This window comes from Anoplophora glabripennis, unplaced genomic scaffold (genome assembly GCF_000390285.2).
Source record: "Anoplophora glabripennis isolate ALB-LARVAE unplaced genomic scaffold, Agla_2.0 scaffold303, whole genome shotgun sequence".
Taxonomy (NCBI): domain Eukaryota; kingdom Metazoa; phylum Arthropoda; class Insecta; order Coleoptera; family Cerambycidae; genus Anoplophora; species Anoplophora glabripennis.
Window position 1 is genome coordinate 285,222 of NW_019416416.1, and position 22,320 is coordinate 307,541.

Below are 22,320 nucleotides of genomic sequence, written 5' to 3' on the forward strand. Positions count from 1 at the left end.
AATGCAGAAAAATGTTAGGTACAAAGAAATGGTGAGAAATCCAATAGATTATTTTATCCTTAAAACTCAATAACACATAAATAACCAATATTTTTCACTAAAGCACTAACAATAAAACATTGAGGGAAACGATTCTGTATAATAAAAAAGTAGTTAGCAGCAATTTTGTTTTTTTTTTTTAAATTAAGGCGACAATGCTAGGAACTCGAGCATTATTTTTATATAAGATGTCAAAAGGCTTTGTTGAGAAAAATTATTAGCAATTAAATTTATATCTTCGACATATTTTTATTTGATAAATCATTGAATTGTAAAATTAAAATCGATTGTCACTAAATTTATATTTATATAAATTTTAATTCCATACAACTAAAATTCAAACGATTCGAAACCATTCGAAATGTTGATAAATACTAAATTCTGTGGAATTTTGTCTATTTAAGTTTATATGTATCTGAGACCCGTGTCAGACTATCAAATTTTCTTCAAGTTTCATGAACAAAATAATTTCGGGATTACATCAAAATTAAATTTCGTACAACCAAATGATTTTGATACAATTGATTTAATCAAGTTAGTAAAATAATACCCTCTATAAATGTCCCCTACAGTTATTGTTTTAGTTTTCGAATAATCTGTTGCTTTCCACCCACATTCCATTTAATTGGAAAACAGAGAACTAACATAAATTTTTTTAGCTTAATGGTTTTATCAAACTTGTCGTGACGTCAAAATGACGTCTTCAAAACTTGCTAGCCTAACGCGTTTCTCGTAATTTTCAAGCTCCCTGCGGTTACAGTAAAATTTCGTTCAGTCCAGTTCACAAAAACAAAACAAATGTGCGTGGCGGAAAAACAAGAGGTAAAAAGTTGTAAAAAGCCAAGCCAAACCGCCGCTCAGACAGCCAAATGCAAACAGCACTGTATTCACTACATCTATAAATGCTAAAAGTGGGTGCTAACAATTGTAGCAAATACCGGGTGATCGGTGTTGGTCCAGCCCATAGCGCGGGACCCCCGGCTGCTGGGGTAGGTGTGGTAGGCGCACATCAAGGCCCGTGGGCCGCCGCGGTCTCACGGGCTCTGCCCATCATTCCTCGATCACTTCACCAGCACCTGGGGAGAGGACGGTGGTCTAGCTCTCCGGAGATGAGGTCGCGGACTGAGGATACGTCGACGTGCCGAAGTCGCCGCGATGCTGCGAGAGCCCGAAACTTCTGCCATCAGCGATCAATACGACGGGACAGGACCGGCCTTGCGATTTTGACAGCGGAAAAATTTCATTTTTGTGCTAAAATTTAAATGTACGAGTTTACTTCTCCGATCATGACAAGGATTACTGTAGCAACAAAGGCTAATGGTAAAAAAAATAAAAATAACTTAACTGCAGGACAATTTTGAACAAAATCTTAGGACTACTAGATCAACTGGGATATATAAAGACAAGTTTATAAAAACTAAAAACTGATAGATATGCAACTGGTCAGTTCAAGACAGGTCTGGTTTGGTTTTCTGCATAAAAACTGTGGAAATTTACATAGACCTTTTACATATTTCTCATGGTTTATATTACGCAAAATACATAAATGAATATACATAACATAATATAGTGAGTAGGATTAAATAGTGTCTTTTTTCTGCTAATGATGTAGCAGATCACATAAGATACATTTGTTGCGTAGTGATGCCAAATAGTACAACTGTAAAATTAAACTTCAGGTGTTGTGCATATATGGATTTGTAAATTTACATTCTGATCTAGTGTGTAATTTTACATAAAATTTTTGTATGTGTAGAAAATATAAAAGAGAATGAGGAAGAGGAAGAAGCATTAAGTGACAAATTTCGTGAGTTAGAAATTGATGTAAAAATAGATACATTATATTGCCTTTATAATCACTGAAAAATGCGATCTTCATTTACCTTGTTTGGGCAACTTCTTGTAGATGAACTGCAAGGAAAGACGAGAAGCAGGTACATGCTGATCGTCCGGTCATTCTAGTAAGAACGTTTAAAGAAAGAAATTCGTGTATACTTCACGAGATATTAAATGAGGTGCTGAACTGGTATGAGTGGGAACAATCGGCCGACAAACCACCACAAAACAGTTTAGAGACCCTCTAACCTATTGGGTGAGATAAGTTCGCAGTGGTGAAATACCTAAGCATTATCTTAGATAAGATGCTTAATATGATAATCTATTTGGAGAGAGTTCTTCACAAAGAAAGAATGTCACTATGGTCACATCGACGTCTTTGTGAAAACTACAAGCGATGGTCATCAAACATATGATCAGACTGATGGTTTATAGGTTTAAAAGTTTTTATACCAAATGAGGCAAATTCTTGAGTTTACAGAGATAAAGTAGTCTGACGACAACTAGAACAAACGACTGCTTTGTAAATCTTCCTGGATCTGCCACCTCTTCATATATTGGTTGACACTATTATTGTGCAACACATTTCTAAAGGATATAGAAAACCACAGCGTTCTGTTTTACGAAGTATTTACCATTCTCCTCCTTAGTACAAGGAGGAAATTATATGAAGAATAAATAACACTTTTTGAGAGCTGTTCGTGTAAAATGGCTGCATTAACAGTTCATAAATAAGACATAACACCGGCTGGTTTAGATGGAAAATAGAAGACTTCTTTCTATAATGTCTGTAACAGAAGGCATATAAAGAGAAAGAATTCTGTGATAAGTAAGAATTCAGTGGTGTTTCACTGGAAATAAGAAAATTTTATGAAAATTTTCACAGTTCCTTACATCCATACGTATAGTAGACCATTTTTATTCCATATTCGTCAGAATAGTCGAAACAAAAAGAAAGAAGAGAAAATACATTATAACAAACTTTTCTTATTTGAATAGAATCCTTAGAAATATTAATAATTAAGTAGTGCCTATATCCTCCACTTTAATCACAACTTGTGCAAGGAGGGGCCGGCATATTATCATTCAATAAGCCCAGGTATAATGTTGATAAGCCTTAATAGCCATTCAGTGTATTGGAACACTTCATTAATTATAAAAATGGCTGAACGCTTGTACAGATTAAAGCTTCAATCTTTTCCACACTCGATTTATGGTGGTATAACCATGACATTCGAACACGCGGACGCAACAATAAGGATTTGGAGACTGACGTGATGCCTTAAACCGATCGATTGATTATAAATTTAAAGATTTGAAAGCAATATCAATTACAAATATGTGCGTATTGGGTATATCAATTTTTCCCTTTAGGTTGATACGTGTATGTATAAAATATAGCAACACGAAACATTTGTCTAAATCCAGTGGGGAATTGTTCCTTAGAAAACCCAGTTTTACGTTAAGTAGATTAAAAGAAATAATACATTTCCCTTTCATCGCGGTTTGCTTATCTCCACAATAACAAAAACGATTAATCATAGCCGATCCGCAATATAATACGTGAGAAAAATCACAAACGTAGCACTCTTGATTTCGTTTTTATTAAAATAATATTAAAAAACATTAATAAACTGTTCCAGCGAAATCATTCATAATAATAATAACAGATTCTTCATGGGACCTCAGAAATAAACGTTTTTGTGTGTATACATCGAGATTCACTCTTGTAAATGAAGTCTGTGCAAGGCCTAGTGTCATTAATCACCTTTTGTACTCGCTAGTAGGCTGCACGGCAGTTATTTATCAATCTTGGCTAAAAACCTGCTTAGAGACGAGAAATCCTGCAACTTATTACTCAAGTTACTTGAAATTGAAATTGGATGATTTGAAATTTATCTTACATATATTCCGTGCAACAAAGTAGTTCTAATAGTGAAATAGCGTGTTTTTAGGCAGAACGATACAATATTTAATATTCTGATTTCGTTATTACGTTTACTTAATTTCATTGTTCTTTATTTAAGCAACATTAACGACAAAACGGACGAGAAAGTTCCTGAAAGAAATCACGAATATTTAGTAAATTAACTAACTGAAAGTCAAGCAATGCTGAAATAGAACAGGAAGTATTTTAGTAAGCTCTAGCTTGCTTTTTGGTTGTTACTGATGAACAAAACATTAAAAAATGCAAGGCCACAAAAACGCTGTAGCTGCATCAAATTTAACTATGGTTTCAGTATAACTAAATAGATGTAATTGTCGGTGAATTTCTTAGCATAAAATTTGAAAAGTCATTGTTATAAATATCAAACCTTGAAACAGTAATTTATATTTGGACGTAAAGGTCGTTCTTGCCCACATCTTGTATCTGTGCCTTATTGTGTGAAAGAATATATTATGCAGCAATGTGCACGTAGGGGTAACACATTTATTTAAAACTAAATAATTTTAATTTCATGTCCGAGTATCGTTAAAGAGTTTACATAGACTTATACATGGGCGTAGCTAGGATTTTTGCTAGGGGTGGCTGCAAGCTCTATGGAGGCTTCTATATTGGCTAAATTGGCCTATTTTCCATTCTTTGTATTGTGAAGTATTGGCAACCCCAGTTTTTAGTCTTAAAACTAACCTCACTTCAGCCTCAATCCTGGTGAGATGTTCAACTTATTAGACATCGCACCATTTGGCTCACTCGGCTCTGTTTCCTACTCGCGCATGGTCCACTATTCCCGTTCCACACCAAATCCTCTTCGGGATCAAATGCTCCTGTGATTAAGGGATCCAAAAATGGATATCACCGTAATGACACGTAATGAACTAAGACAGAGCAGGCAGGGATACTGCGTCATCGCGCCACCAAAAGCAGCTCCGTGTCACGCAAATTAAGATAGAGAAACGACGAGGCTCCGAAAATTATTCAACAAGTTGCTTTTGTAATTGGGTCACGAACTCGAAGGCCGTTTCGAGATAGGATTGTTTGATTTTTAACAAATTACTTACGTGATGTAATCGTTATCGCCGTTTATATGGCGCTACATATCTGATACCGCGTGTGGCAAATTCGCAGTTATTTGATTTTAATTTATAGATACATTTTAGTAACTACTTGGCAAGAACGGTATATTAAAACTTATAGGAAACAGTTATACCGCCATGAAAAATGGGGTCAATATCATAAAAAAAATTGTGAAATCTTTATAGTTTTCGAGAAAAAAATTATTGACGTTGTAGTATTTTCTACCCTTACATGGGTGGGCTACTGTAGTCTCTAGCGTCATTTGTGTTGTGCGGCGATTCAGAATACTGAAATCCGATTTTAGTATTAACGTTTTTGCGATAGTGTTTACATTCGTTTTTCAAATATTAAAAATGGCTTACGTGTATAGCAACTCGGAGTTGATGGATATCGTTTTAATTTATGGGAAGCAAAACAACATTTGTGTTATGGTGTCAGCTAAAGAAGTAATCTCAAACTATGTCATTGTCGCTATTGAGATACCGTCTACCACGATGTCTAGAAATCGTATTGAAAATAAAGTACAGTCATTGAAGCTTTTCACCTCCGAATTCTTTGAAACTGAACCGATCGACTTGAAATTTGGTAGATAGTTAGAAAAAAGGTCAATGAACATTAGTGACATAGCGCCGATTGACGCTTCCACCCTGTTGGGAGTCGACACCCCTTCTCGGGGGTGGAATTTTTTTTCAAAAATAACTGGAAATCGATAGAGAATCAAATTTTGAGCAAAAAATATTCAAAGAATTTTTTCGAGAAATCAACAGTTTTTTAGTTATTCACGATTGAAAACTTGTAAATTTTGAGTGAAAAAAAAATCACTTTTTCAAAGTATTTTTCGCGAATAACTCAAAAACTACGCATTTTATTTTAAAAAGCGCAATGAAGAAAAATGTAGCATATAAATAAGCAAAGAAAATCGTTTTTTAAAAAGTGTTGTACGTCCTATACAAAGCGAAATATGGTTAGTGGACGGGGACTTGTTTTGGGGGGAATACTCGAATCGATGTATTCAACGTCAAATAACGGAAAAATTATTAATTTTACGTGTATAACGCTTCTGAAGTTTTTTGTAGTACTCAAAAAGACCTTCAAAATGAGCACTTATAAAAGTTAATTAGAAAAAAATTGAAGGAGTTATCGTCAAAAATAGATGGGTTGCTATTTTTTTAAGGGAAAATGAGGAGTAAACGCTGTACCATTTCCATCAGAATTAAAATTAATCGTAGACCCTTTACAATTCGTTTTGTTTTAGTGTTTCTTATACGATCCTGAAGTTGGACCGGTTTAGAATGTGTATTTTTTGAATAATGTACGGTAAAAATTGAAAACGTATTTTTCATTATTCAAAAAAAATTGCTTTATTTATATAATAACTCTGAAAGTATGAAACAAACGTAAAAAATGATAGACAACAAAAATGTAGATTATTTTTCAACAAATATTTTGCTTTTTTTTATTCCTATAACATAAAAAAATAAAGGAGATATCGCCGCTTGAAGTATCCATTTTAGTGAAAAAAAGACCTGTCTCGAGCCCTTCGATCCTTTCCCTTTAAAAAACGAAGAACTTAAAAGATTTTATATGCGAACGATCTTACAGCTCTTTAAATTATCTTTAAAATGATTTTTTGTAGGATACTATAGCTTTAAAATTAACCGAGTTATGGTAAAAAAAAACCAATGACATTTTTTCTGAGCAAAATTTTTGTTTTAAATAATTGCACCGTTAAAGCATTCCAAGCTTTTAAAAAGTAATTTTTTATCATTTTTGTCAATATAGGGGTGGTTTTTGGGGGTTGAAAGGAAACAATTCTTTTATTAGCTATAAGGTAACTTTTATTTTAAATAATTGCACGATTTAATTATTCCAAATCTTTAAAAAGTAATTTTTTATCATTATTTTTTGCATAGGGGTAGTTTTTAAGGGTTAAATAAAGGGTTGAAAAGATCAAATATATCATAAAATATGTTCGAGAACATGGAACATTATTTAATCTTTCTGCTTGAACAAGATTTTTATCAATAAAATGCTTAAAACTTAATTTTTTCAATTTTTTTCACTTAGGGGTAGTTTTTACCCCTAAAAAACAAAAAGCATCAATCGGGCTTATATCACTTTTGAACTTGAACCTAAGATGAGCCTTATTCTAAATTTTCATGCAAATCCATGCAGTTTCAAAGAATTCGGAGGTTACAGCTGATTTTCAGTTTCAATGACTGTACTAATAGTATTAATTGTAAAGTAGTATGTTAACATTGATTAAAAATAAATATTGTACAATATTCTGTTCTTTCTGAAAGGCCTTTTAACTGAAATCGTGATTAAAAGATTATAAAGCCAAATTTTACAATGGAAATTTTGTAAAAATTGTCACTTTCGACCTTCTTCTATCAAGAAGTCAATCCTATTTATGATATAACTGTATTAAGCCTAAAACAGTATGGACCAATATGATTTCTAGGTGACTAAAGACAGCTCCTTTACATCGACAACAGACTCTCTCAATTATTTTTAAGAGCCAGTTAAGCAACACTTAACGGTGATGTAATGGTAACACTTCCCAGTTAGATCGAGTCGATTATTATTTTATAATAGCTGAATATAAGCCGGGCACAGATGGTGGAAGCAGATACAAGCGTTAGAAATTAGGATTATGGAGATAAATTGCTCGAGTCCAAATTTTATTCGACTGATAGAAGCGAAATATGTACCAATAGCAAGGAAGAAACAAAAATAGTCAAGAAAATGCTCATAAAATGACGACATTTTATATCATAATAAAAAAGTGTACCTAATTTTCTTTTCTTGAAGTGGAATTGTCACTTTGAAATAGCACAAAAAGGCGAACGTGTAAGGAAAATGAAAATTTCCTGATAGCCTTGTGCCCTGTTCTCCGTTATTATATGAGAGAGTACACGACTCAATTTCGTTTATCGTCATTTTTCAGGCATCCAAGGTGATAATTGCAGCAGATAATAATTTATATGCAAATTAAATTTTCGCTTCTTTTCCGTCGTAATTTTGAAACAACAGGCAACATCTTTCAAACCAATTTACTGAAGCGTTTTCTCCTCTGTGTATTTTGCATTAACACTGGCCAGGATAAAAGAATAATTGAGATAATTTTAAAAATCATGTTTGTCAGCTGAATTTAAAATACAGATTGCCAGTCACGTTTCGCAGATATCACAACAAAGAAAACCTCCCAGGCTAATAAGGAACGTAATTGCTCCTGCTATTTAGCCAACATAACTATACAATTACAGACAAATGTGGAAGGGCAAATCGCAGTTTTACAGGGACCTAACTTTGGAAAACAAACACTTTTTGAATAAAAACAGTTCCTTATTGAATAAATATACATAGGTACAGGATTGAACGTGTGGATATTCAAGTACGACTTACAAACAAGTAGACGAATTAGTCCCCTTTTGGATAAAATAGTGATTTTCTCCATTAACGGCTTGTGTGAGATGAAGTGATAAATCATTATTAGTACCTACATATAGAGTTATCTATAAGCAAGACGCTTTGTTTCAATGATATTTGAACTCAAAGTTATCCGAGGAAAATCAGTTATTAGATTGTGACATCACAGCTGATTTCTGACATTCACAAAATCACATTCCGAAGCACTGAAACTTCTAAACAGATGATGGATTGTTGTTTTGCTGTTTACCTCTAGAGTGGAGCTACCCCCTTCCACAAAATCACCGAATATAAATGATCTCCAAGTTCGTGCCTGCGTTTCTTTTGTAGAACTAGATTGATCGCCCCTGCAAGTCACTCGAATAATATCTGGAACAGAAAAACTCGACAACGATAAACGAAACGGAAGAATTAAGATATTCCTATCGATTCCGATTCATTCACTATTCCATTTCTCCCCCGAAACTCTAAATGTCATGCTTAATACGTTCGGGGATCCAAACCGGAGAATTTATCGTTCTTTATGAGGAAATCCAGAAAACATACCCTACGCTATTTGTTTAGATGTTTCTTTAGTAGCTGTTATTTAGTCGATGAAGGATTGAATCAGTTTTATTTAATCAATATCGAAAATTTGTAACTAGATGTTAGTCAGCATTGACATTTTATTGCGTGTTCTTTAGATCTACATTCGAAACTGTGACATTTTTTTAGTATCTGATCAATAATACACCGTTAACCGGTCACAGATATTTTTTTTATTTCCTAGAATTAATATTGATATAGATATATGATATATGTTCACAGAAAATGTGTCGCAACAATGTTTATTTTACTTCGTTTCACTAGTGTTTATTAATATAACGTATGTACATTGTACCTATTCGCAAATAATTTGATCTTTCACTAAATACATATTGCAATTTCTGCCTGCGTTGCTGTCGATAGAATTTTTGAGCTGTTAAAATGTTTCTCACAGTAGGCCTCGGGTTGTATCCTAATATCCCAAACTCAAAAAATATACATTTTATACAAAATAAACGCATGGAATAGCTGACCGACAGTCATCAACAAGGTCCAGTAAACAACTGAGAGAAAAGAGAATTACATAGACACACAAAAAATTGGTCCGGGTTCTAATGCCACACTATGTATTTGGACTGGAATCCGAATCTATTACGGGAAACTCTCCATCAGCTTCCATTTTTTTAAAACTGACAAAAACCACACCTAAACCTAATCTAACCAATAGGTTTCTTCTTGAAAACAAGTTTACGTTTCATATTGGTGAGTCTCGTTACATATTTTTTAAAGACTCATCAGATGGACACAAGAATCCACCATACACCTAGAAGCTTCAAAACTTGCTACAACTTTACATTTACTGCATTTCTCTTTGGATGAGGCTCTGCAAAAGGTCTATCCACAACCATGTAGCTGTGAATGAATGAGTCAAGAAAATCGACTCGGTTATAAAACAACACCTAAAGGTTGAAAATCAATAGTTTTTGGTAACTGTTTTTCCATTTGTACCACTCTTTTTGATCACGATCTGCGTAGATGATTTTTTTTCTCTTTTTTCCATATATTCTAACATCCTACAGCCTGTTGGGATTAGTTTTATATCCTATTTGATTTTCTTCACTCAATCGTAACTGCTTTCAGAGATCTCATGTTGTAGCAAATTATGGGGCTTTGGCGATTAAGAGGTTTCTGGTATTCATTAAAAACTGTTGGGTTATAGGACTGCCTCTTTTTCTTCGTGTCCAGGATACGAAGAGCAGATCATAATGTGTTGAATGTCTATGGGTTAGGGGACATCCATAAATTACGTAAGACTTTTTTTAACAGATTTTTTACCCCTCCCCCTCCCCTCTGTCAGAAATTCAGAAATCGTAAAATTTCTCGTATTTTATTATTGTATTTTAAATATTGCCAGTTTGTCAAGTAATAAAATTAATTCATAAAGATGTAATTGATACATCTGCTTAATTTTTTAAATTTAAAAAATTTAAAAAATTTTACGTAAGATTCAGTTTTTGAATGTCCTGGTATATAGAACAGAGGTTTCGTCTATTAAAACAGATCACTTATTTTGTGTGTCTATGTTATCGATAGCCAGAATAAAATGTGGAAAATTTCATGTACCTACAGATAAATATGTCCTCAAGCATTTTAGTATTCATTTTTTCAAAATAGAAAGTTTTCAAAGACTACATAACTAATTAAATAAGTATTGTTCATTGTCCGGCCGATAACAAAGAGTTCGACGAAACTAAAACCTTGATTGACCGAGTGATTGACGCGTCCACAGAAGAATCAAATTTTACCGAACAGTTGCCCGCTGACCAAAAAAAAAACAGTCGTAGTTTAGGAGAGAAGGCTAGACATACAAACGTCACATTGTAACAAAGTCTCTATCTAACAGTACCTAGTAGATAGCGGGGAAATGAGCATTCGTGACACGGATTCGCTGATGACGGGTTCATTTAGCTTCAGTGAAATTGATAACTTTTTCCTGCAAGGCATTTCAGAGCTATGCGGAACACCGGACTGCAGCCCGTTTAGAAATAGCCGTCCAAAATGTAAAAACTTCCGCCTCAATTGAATTAGTATGCCACTAATTTTAATAATGGAACAATGAAATGGTAAATGGAACCGTACAATGCACGTGTCGCTTGTTATATATTTCGCTATGAACCAAATAAATCACAAAGATGTTCCACGCTAATTTACAGAAACTAAAATACTCAGGACTAAGGAAAAATATGCAGTGTATTGCTCTCATAAACCAGACAATTAATTGATTTTCAAATAAACACAATATGTGTTACTTAAGACCTACATTTTTGACATAGATATCTGGGTCATAATATAACGAAAACCAAATGGAAGTTTGAAGGAAACAATCAAACAAATTTATGAGATACAGGAGGAAGAAAAATAGAGCAGATTGTGTAAATGTGAAGTATAATAAAGTGTACAGTTGAAGGATTTGCTAAACATCGCTAAAAAATGGAACACCAGGAAAGAACAAATGAGAACAATGTTACAACATAGGGTTCGTCTTGCTCAAGGAAATAACAGGTGATTTGAGGGTTAGATCATTAATAAACAAGAACGAGAAGCAAGAACACGGCGTGAACATATTAACACTTTAAAGATTGCAGGTAAGTATATTGAGAAAAATAAGTTTCTGGTATGCCACTATTTCCTTTTGTCTGATTAATAGAACTTTTATATATCTTATGTTGGTTTGCGTAAATTGTGGAAGAGATCATCTCTAATAATAAACTGGCGCTTAGATTAAAAACAATGGTTTATAATTATTAAAAACAAAGAAAGCAGCCTTGAGAGAACAATTGAAATTCCAGACTCCTTACGGAATTTTGCCAGGAAACGTTAAAAGAGCTTGCTTGGTTATGACTTCGTGATATCGCCGATGACATTTAAATACCTTAATAAACACTTCAAAATATGGCAAATAATTGATAATAACTATAATTTATGCGATTATTTTTTTTTACAGAGTTTATCTAGATACGCCTTACCAATACTTCAAGGTGACTTGGTCAACGACTTACCTGAAAATAAAAAAAAACGTTTATTAATATAAAGATATTATCTGCCTGTTTCTATAAAGTTAGATACACAGAATTAAATGTTTAACATTTATTAGTAAAGATACTTAATATTCAGCTAAGTAGATATTCAATAACATTATCTTGGCAAACTTTTAGTAAGCAATCTGAAATAATAATAATGCTAAAATGAAACGTTGAAACACATATACATACTTAAATATGCCACATGTGCGAAATTGGAAAGGTTATAATTATCATTAAATTGCATCCAACATAGGACGTCTAGCGGCCTTGAGGGGGAATTAGCACTAAAACTTTAAACAGTGTTGTTAATATATGCAGATATTTCGGTATTTTTTTATTTTGTGGTACGTTGATTCCAAAATAACATTGGATCTAAATAAACCCCGAAAAAGTTGTTACTTTCTGGTTTCGAAGACAGACAATGCTTCTGTTTTGACATATTTATGGTGAGTTTATTACTTACAAACCCATCATTTTCTAAAGATTGTCTGAGATGGTATAAGGTGGGTAAATTAGAACTAGATAGGTATAGACATTGACATTGCAGTGCCATCAGCAAAAAGAATACTTAAGAATTTACTGTGAAAAATATTAGGAAAATCGTTAATATACATAACGAATTGAAGAGGCCCCAAAACCGAACCTTGCGGAAGATAATAGAGTTTGTGTTTAAAACTATGAGTCACCTCAGATGAACCACTAAAATGATCTATTAAAAGTATTTAGCGTAAATACAGATATTTATATGTCCTTCAAGTTATGTACGATTTACTTCTTTTCGTACAATATGACATATTTGAGTTTAAGTTTTCTTTGTCCATAACTGACAGAATAATAGAATAGTAATATGCCGACACTCCTTCACACAACACTCAGGTTCTCAGAGGTAGTCACACATTTCTAGATATCCGGTATTTCCTGATTTTGACAAATTTCCCCCAGAATAAATGGTTGTTATCTGTGAAATCGTTTCTGGAAAAAGTATATCTAAAAATAGAGTAGCTATTATTATTATTTTATCTGCTGACGGAGACAAATTCGTTAATCGTATGAACGTTTATCTTATCTGAGAGATAGTTCGTTATGAGATGGAAGGCGTGATTCATAAAAAATAATTAGAAACAACACATTCCACTAGGATTGTAAATAGTTAGCAATTCAGTGAATGCAGAAAGCTGCACATCCAAATGCAGGTATATTAAAATGAATAATGGCCACAACACATAATCTAGAACAGAAAAAGGAAAACGGCAAATTGTTTAATCATTAATTATCATCATCTGGGCTTGTTATTCATCTAAATATAGGCAAATTACTTTCTCTGTCGCAAATGCAAAATCTCTAATTTATTTTCTCTCAGACCTTGACTGCGAAGATGCCCAATTCGCTTTCACTTTTGATTAACGCTGGTTTTTAATTGATTTTGCGGCTCGTATGACAAACGGATATGTGTCAGTAACGTGTTTGGACGTCCTAAATACATTCGACTAATATTTGACTCTTTTTGTTTGGTTAACATTTTACCGACCACACCATGTTTATCAGAGGCTGCTAGATACAATCAGAGACTAAAAAAATGAAACGAATAGTATGTTTTTTTTTTAATTTCTCTATCTTTAAATGCATACTATATCTTATTCGTTTGGAAGCTTTCTATTAATTAATAGAAAAGTTTTGTGATTTAATGCTTAGTTTTGGGATAAAAAAACATCGTTTCTTTTAACTTTTTTAAATTAAAAATTCAATATAGGAAGGAAATTAGCAAGCAGTAGGATGGTACAATATTCATTGAAATATACAGGGTGTTCCAATTAAAACTTCCCACCTGGAAAATATCAGAATTAAAAAAAAAAAACAAAAAACCTGAAACACGTCGATTTTCTTTTCAAGTTGAATTACTAAAAATCGTTTATATAAAATTCCCAAATAAAGCAATTATTAACAATTATTTAAAAAAAATTGAAATTTAAAAACTATAATACAAAATTAATTTATTGTCATTTTCGACCACTGCGTTGTAAAGACATAAATGATAAGGAAATGGTAACAATTTTGAACAATTTTTGTAGAACAGGACTTTTATAACTATGCAACTTTTATACAGGATGTTTCAGGATTAAGTCGACAAATTTTAAGGAGATATTCCTCATAAAAAAAAATAAGAAAAAAATCAAGTATACATTTTTTTCTAGAGACGCTTAATTTTCGAAATATCGTTAAAGATTTTTTTAAAATTCGAATTTTTTAAATAACTTCTAAATGAAGATGGTTATTTAAGCCAAATTTGGCATGACACATCTTCTTATAAGATACCATTTTTCCATAGAAGTAGAAGTCCCGCAAGCAACCAGTGGCGGAGTTATGGGAACTCAGACTTTTTAAATTATAAAAAAAATTAATATGACCCTACTGAAAATAAAAAATGATAGATAGATAGAACAGTTTGTTATTGACAAAAAGTGTACATTCACTTTTTTCCTAACTCTTATAGTTTCATGGCAAAATTGATTTTTCGGAAGGGTGCTTCTGGATTCTGTCGATAAACTTTAGGAAGACGTTCCTCATAAAACCTAAAAAAATGTAGTACCTATTAAAATTGGTCTTAGTTTCGAGTATGTGTAAGTCAAATAAACCTTTTTGTCTCCCCTTCCCTTGGGTTTAACCAATAGTATTAAAATTACTTAGAAGATGCTTCGTTTTTAAGATATAGGGTGTTTTTTTGTAGAAAAATGATGTTGATGAAAACAATAGAAATATTTAAGTACCTAACATCTAATGTGACTATGTCGTAATGCGACAACGTAACAACCCTTGCAATACTCCTAAATTTTTTCAGGCGGTTTTTAGTCACTTCATTTACTTGTGTCGTGTACTTTTACTCTCCTTAAAGTTTGTCGACATAATCCTGAAACACCCTGTATAAACGATTTTTGGTAAACGACTTTTTTACGAGTTTTACCAGCTGTTAAAATAAATGACTCAACTTTGAGAGCACCCTGTATACACAACTATTCAAAACTGTCATGTGCGTGAATGAACTTAATAACACCCAGGCCTCACATTGCTTTAACTGCCTATTCTCAACATCTTTGTTAAGATCGGCGTCGTAAAAATACCTTGTGGCCATTATCGATACCAACGTCTTCCTATGCCAATACCACTTGCAAGGTCTCGCTGTGGCATCTGCTATAAAAACAAAAACAGTATAGCGATAATTTTTAATTGGAAGAAATACTGTTTACACACACAAGTAAGTATCTCATACAACAAGAGGCCTTGAACTGTCATGAAATCACTGGTGTGGGCTCCAAAACACGAAAAATGTATTAAGCGAAATAGTAGGTTAGTAATATAATAATAAAAAACTGAGTAACTATGTCTTTTAGTTTTTTATGATTCTTAAATAGGAACGTTATTTTTACGGCTTTGACTTGTATGTACGATTAGTAGCGAGCCAAGTTTTCACTGTGCCCAATTCTGTTGCTGTTAACATATTCATACAAGACAGATGGGAAAGTAATTTGTTAAATAATAGATAAATGTTCGAGCCTTTTCACTTTCAGAAGTGTTTTCGGATTTTGGGAGTCAGATAAATGGTTAATATATGCGGCAGGTAACCATATTGTGCTCAAACAAAAAATAAGATGGTTAATTTCTCCTTAGCATACGGGATGCCTTTTTATATCTTCAAGTTATGCCAAGAAGGAAGGAAGAATCAGTTTAAACCGAAAGTACAAAGGTCTAAACCACTGGTTTTCGAGTTACAGGATGTCGAAATGTAAAAAATATCGTACTTAAACATCTTTGAAATTCAATGGCGGATATACTATGAGAGACTACAATCAAGAACCCTAAAATTTCGACGACATTGAATATCTTTAGAAATATGTACCTACCATAAATGCATTTAATTTCTTATGTTTCGTCTAAGAAAAAGACCTGGTCATTTACGGATTATTACTCTTGTTTTTAAATAAGTATCAAATCATTATAAAAAAAGTGAAGTACTTTTATATTCGAAATATTACACAGGTCAACATTTGATCTAGGGACAAGCGTCTGAAGCGACTATGGTATATACGGGTTTTTTGGGTCGCTAATCACGAATCCGAGGATTATTTATTCCTACGGTACACCCTAGAGGTAATTCAAGGTCATTTCAAGGTCATTCATGAAGTATTTTGGATAGACAAGTTAAAACCAGTCTGAAAAATCTGACAAAATTCGTCTGAATGTTTTTGAGGTCATTGAACGCAAATCCAAGGTTAGTTAAGCTCCATCACGTCAGGTTCAAGGTGATTTGAAGGTTAAATTTAGAAAAAGTTGTGTAAAAAATTTTAAAAAGTGTATTGAAGTGTTTTCGGGGTCACTGAGTTGATCTGGAGGTTATTAAAGGTCTTCAAAGAGTTTGCATCTGTCTACGTATAACCATCTACAGGTGTATATGAAGATATAACGTCTGTTCCAACATGAGTCAGAAATTGGTTCCGAACTGTTTGAAATGTGCAACCAACTAATTCTTGCGATATATTCAGTGAAGACACATTTAGAACTTAGCTGGTCAAACATTTCAAACGGTTGGGAACCAATCCTTAACTCTTGTTGGAACAGACCTGTAGTCTCTTTTTCTGACGGTTTATTTTCGTTCTACTATCCCATAAGTTGACACGGTCAAAATGAATCGCAAGAGATTTACTTGACTCAAAATTTAATAAGAAACTTCAGGTTGTTGTATTAGCAAAAGAAGTCAAGCACGCATTATATCATTAAGTCATAAATTCTTTCAGCATTTTGTCTGTTCAGTTACGCAAGTGGCTTCTGTTAGCCCTGGCCCTTCCTCATCTTGATTACTGCTCAGTCTTTTACCTAAATATGACAAACAAAAAGAAATAATAATAAAAGTAAAAAAAAAGTCTAAAACGCAAGTGTATCAGAATACGTGACTGGTTTTAGGAGGCATGGAAACAACGAAACATACGAAAATCGATACCAAGACGAGGATAACGTTCCTGAGTTGATCAGTATTTTTATTAAATAACCTTGGATTCGCGTTCAGTGACCTCAAAATAATTCAGACGAATTTTTTCAAAATTTTCAGACTGATTTTAATTTTTCTATCCAAAATACTCCATGAATGATCTTGAAATGACCTTGAATAACCTCTAGGGTGTATCGTAGGGGTAAACAAACCTCAGATTCGGGTTCAGTGACCTCTAAAACATAAGCATGAATTTTTTCAGACTTTTTGGAGGTCATTTCTTGATTTCACCTTCAAATCACCTTGAACCTGACGTGATGGAGTTTAAATAACTTTGGATTCGCGTTCAGTGACCTCAAAAACGTTCAGACGATTTTTTTCAGATTATTCAGACTGATTTTAACTTTTCTATCCAAAATATTTCATGAATGACCTTCAAATTACCTTGAGTGACCTCTAGGGTGTATTGTAGGGGTAAACAAACCTTGGATTCGGGTTCAGTGACCTCTAAAACATAAGAATGAATTTTTCAGATTTTTTTGAGGTCATTTCTTGATTTCACCTTCAAATCACCTTGAACCTAATGTGATGGAGCTTAAATAACCTTGGATTCGCGTTTAGTGGCCTCAAAAACATTAAGATGATTTTTTTCAGATTTTTCAGACTGATTTTAATTTTTCTATCAAAATGCTTCATGAATGACCTTGAAATAATACAGAGAAGGGAAAAGTAAATTTAAATTTAGTTAATGAATAATTCCATGAGTATCAAGACCAATTTAAACCATGTTTAATAATGTTTACCACGAGCACTATGGGGCAGTAAATCTGTTAATCAAAATGGAGCCAAGAAATTGTTGAAAAATTAGAGCCAAACCTATTCTTACAATTTTTTTCATGAATTTGTCATCAATAATTTGATACGCTGCTGTGTCCTTGACACCAAAACAGTTCCGCATCAACCCATCAGCTGACTTTCCATGTAACTCGTATTTTTGGAAGTGTCAACCTGCTTGCCCATCCACTTCTGAGGACATTGTACACTAAGAGAACGTCGCGTCATTAAAAATGCTTATTAAACTGTATAATCGCCACACGCGAAATAAAAAAATACATGTCGTTGACATTTTTCCAGTATTTACCATCCGCAATTTGTCGCTGGAAACCGTTATTTGTGCAAAAGGGAAGAGTTGTTGACTTATCTCATCGGGCGATACACTATGTATGCTTGGATGACCGTTGTGGAACAGAGACATGCTCGGCGTCGAACAACCTTGAATTTAAAATAACGCCGCATTTATACTAACAATACAATCACAAAGTAATACAGCGTGAATAATAATAATTTATCAGAAATAGGAGTCATTTACCCCAGAGTGGATTTTTATTACATTTTTTCCACATCCTTTCGCTTCGCTGGACTGAACTGGCACCCGGAAGTGGGGGGCAAGACAGATGAATAATGCTTTTAGCGTACAAAGGTCACGGCACCGTAATGGCTAATGACTAATGAGGAAGAAAGACAACGGTAGATCTGAAATGAGCAGCAGGAACTGCTAAAATAGAATGATTAACACCTATGCGATTTGTAATGGGTAAACATGACCCACTTTTTACTATTTATTGGCGTACGCTAAACAAAGGCCCATTGGATTTGCTCCACTGGTATCCAGAGACAATTAAAACGGTTTTACAGTTAAAAAAAATGGTTTTTCTTAGAAAAAATAGGTGTCAAAGATAAATGTATCAATAGTTCTTGAAAGACAACGTTTGATTTAATTCAAAGAACGGAGGAAATATCCCTCCATTAGAATTTCTTACGGAATTCACTTTTGTTTAAGATTTACATGCATATACGTCAGTTCATAAACCAGAAATGATAATGTGTCAAGGTGTAGATTAGTAAAAATACGTAAGTTTTATCGCAAAAAAAAAACAATTTACGCGTTTTAAGTGTTTCCACAAACGAGATATTTGTCACCTGGCAATTTGAAGCTAAATTTAACACCGAATATGAATAACATTTTAATGGGAAATGATATTAGTAAGATACGTTGAGAAATGTTACTCAATGAAATGGTTGCACGTAATTTTAGGAATTTTGCTCGGAGCAATATATGACACATTAGATGTGGGAAAAATTACACAAATTGAAAATAATTGTAGCTGAAACTGTTACCAATTTAGAATGTGTCAATTTTCTTTTAGCACAATCATGTTGCATTACATTAATTTAAAACAATATTGATGCTCTCTTATCGTTTTAGAAAAACAAGGTGGCTTAAGTAGGATTTGGAATTAAAATAATCTGATTTACGAATTTTGATAAAAGTCGTATAATTATTTTTGCCAAATCTTCTTATTATTATTATCCTTTGCTGCCTGTGTTTGCAGACTTACTCTCATGGATAACCTATATTTTCGTTGCACTTTATTGATTGCAAGAAAAAAGTGTTACAAAACAGATATGATAATAGATTCAAACTAAAGTCCCCACAGAACAATGGACTATTTGGCTTATCATCACCTTGTTTACTAGTTTCACGATTCTGAGAACGGTTTATCTAATAGACTTCCGTCTTGTTTTATCCTCTAGGTTTTCGTGTCACTTTAACTAAACGAAATGAAAAGTATTATCTGCGTCACTACTGAGTTAAAAAAACATTAAGATTATAAACAATAGACAAACTACGGAAAAATAATGTGACCTTTTCCGGTAAACACTTTCGAATGTTGTGGTTTTGAGAAGACCTTATAACTGTTACTGTTAGGCTAGAGGAACTAATCTGTTCAAAATTAAACAAAAAAGGTGCTACCTACTAGAAAAAAATGATCCAGCACTTTCAAAGAACCTCCAAGACATTTCCTGCATTAGGTAATGATGACAGACACTTTTCTGATGTTTATAAAGTTATATTTGGAAACATCAGTTAATTTCAGACAAGTTTTGAAGAATAGAAAAGGGAAAGTATAGATAATTACACAAATTACGCCAACGATACAAAAAATAATACGTAACAAGGAAGTACAAGTTATTATATTTTTCTTATAATATAAATAATAATATTTTCATAAATTAAACATATTTTGTGACTCATACATCGTAATATTGACACTGACAGAGTAAATAATAACTGACCGCTTCCCTGACCCACTTGGACCCTATTCAAAATAAAAGTTTATTTTTAAATAGCACCAAATGCATCTGCATTCTACCTTATCACAGTATAAATAGTTGCGTTGGAAGGAATTTTCCAATTCCAATAGGTATTTAAATATTTATCTTATCATACTAAACAAGTACTGAAGATATGGGTCAGACAGGGGCTTAGCTCACAAATTATTTGATAGATATTGATATTTTTAGATTTTATCTAGTTATAAGGGCCTCTGTTTTATAACAGTTAGCAGCAAGAGAGTGTTTGGTTTAGCAATACGTTGAATAAAATATGCAGACTAGAAAGTAATTAATAAAAATTCACTCTAATGATTCCATAACGGTTTTGATTTTATAAATTGTATAATAAAAATAGCAATTGGGTAATACTAGCATAATAATTTATTTAATATGGATATTAACCATCATTTAACGAATACGATGCGAGTTATATGCTAATGATTCTGTTATGTATTTTAATTGAATTAATTAAATTAATAAAACATAATCAAATTTCTAGCTGCATTTGGATTTAGATCTACAATTAAAAATGAAAACACTATTGTATATTTAAATCGAAACTGTAGCAAATTTTACGATTTACCATAAAATGTATCCATACATACGAGATTATATAAGTCCTTAAAAATTCCTTCACGACATAGTTACTAATTGCTTTAATTAATGTATCACGTAAATAAATAGAAGTAGATGAATAATATCGTAGCTGTTATATAAAGTGTTGAAAAAACTTGAGTCCTTCACATAAAAACTTGGAATAATTACAAATAATTACAACGACCAAGAAAACAGTATTATTTATATCAGTTGAGAAATCATTTGTTCATAAAATTTAAGGAAATACCGCTTAAATGACTAACCATTGGGATTTAAGTTTATTAATATAGATTTCTTCTAACTTCTAAGAAGGTCTATAAACAGGATACAGTTTAAAAATCTGAACATCCACACCCACCCGTGATGGGTGTAACTGAGTAAAAACCACTAGTCGATCTTATAGTTGAGATTTTTTATAATGAATAGGATCTGTTTCAAACAATACGAAAGATATGCTTATACTCGTAATATTCACTGTTGCTCTTTCTTTGATTTGTATTTCTTGAATTGCAATTGAGTTCGGTTACACGCAAGTAAGATAAAACATGAATCCTTGTATTGATATTCATAATTAAAGTTATAAATTACTAAAGCTATAATACTATTAACAATTTTTTTACTGATTACAACATTGCGAAATTAATATTAATATCAGAACCAATTTCTTATTTCTCTCTGACTCAAGTAAAGTAAACAAATAATAAAATAAATATTGTGATGTATCATGTGTCGGAAGTTGATAAAACCGTGCATTTCTGCGTTTTTATGTTGTTAATGTTTTGATGATGAAAAGGGCGCTTTCGAAACACAAGCAAAATGACTTATTCAGTTTCTGACTCTTACTCATGATTTACCTAATATTGTGACGAAAACTAACACAACTGATGCTTTTGATAGAATCCCCATAGACAGCTCCATCATACGAAATAGAAATATGGGGCAACTATAGGATTGTCTATTAGGTACTATTTCAAGTTTCTGATGTACCTATATAAAACAGAGAAACGCGTTGGTAATGCAACACTTTTATTGACAGTAAAATAAGTATGCCTTGTCAGTCAATTCAATCAAAGTGTGCTTTCTACAAGACGTATAAGGGCATAATATATTAAAGGATAATAAATAACAAAAACATAAACTCTTTATACTTATAGGTAAGTCCATAATTTTCAATACTTGCTTACCCTACCCTAACCAATTGCTTTTACATTATAATTCAATACCTATGGTATGTTTTCGGCCACGAAAATTGAATAATGACAGTATTTTTAACATTAAGGCGATGTTTCGCACTGTATTAGCCTTTGCAAATTTGATTAATGCATCTCTCTCACTTTCGATAATTCAATACCTATGTAGGTATGTTGTCCATAAATAAATCCAAACATTTCAAATTTTCACCCTTGAAAGTGCAGATGAGCATTGAACTAGTTTTTTAAGGCCTGTTAGCAAATTTAATAACAATGTGAAAATAAATCAGTTCAAGGATACTCTGCCATATTTATTTTCTAACGGCAATAGTGTTATGTAAATATTTTTTCACAATTTAAATAAACACCAGTCTTCCCTTTTCCACGGTGGAAGTATTTATTAATGTTAGATTTTAATTTATTTTGCTTATGAAAAGCTGGATG

At 32.7% G+C, this 22,320-nt stretch overlaps 1 protein-coding gene across 2 annotated transcripts in view; it reads right to left on the minus strand.

The window, feature by feature from the left end:
• LOC108907217 (dual specificity tyrosine-phosphorylation-regulated kinase 4) overlaps positions 1-22,320 on the minus strand; it is a 151,018-nt gene that overhangs the window by 122,985 nt on the left and 5,713 nt on the right. The window contains exon 1 of one of the 2 annotated variants that reach the window (XM_018710793.2): positions 963-1,140. The exons of the other annotated variant lie outside the window; for it this stretch is intronic. Within the exon in view, the coding sequence (XP_018566309.1) occupies positions 963-1,049 (87 nt within the window). The 5' untranslated portion in view covers positions 1,050-1,140. Of the gene's footprint in view, positions 1-962; positions 1,141-22,320 lie in introns of those variants that run through there. 2 annotated transcript variants of the gene reach the window in all.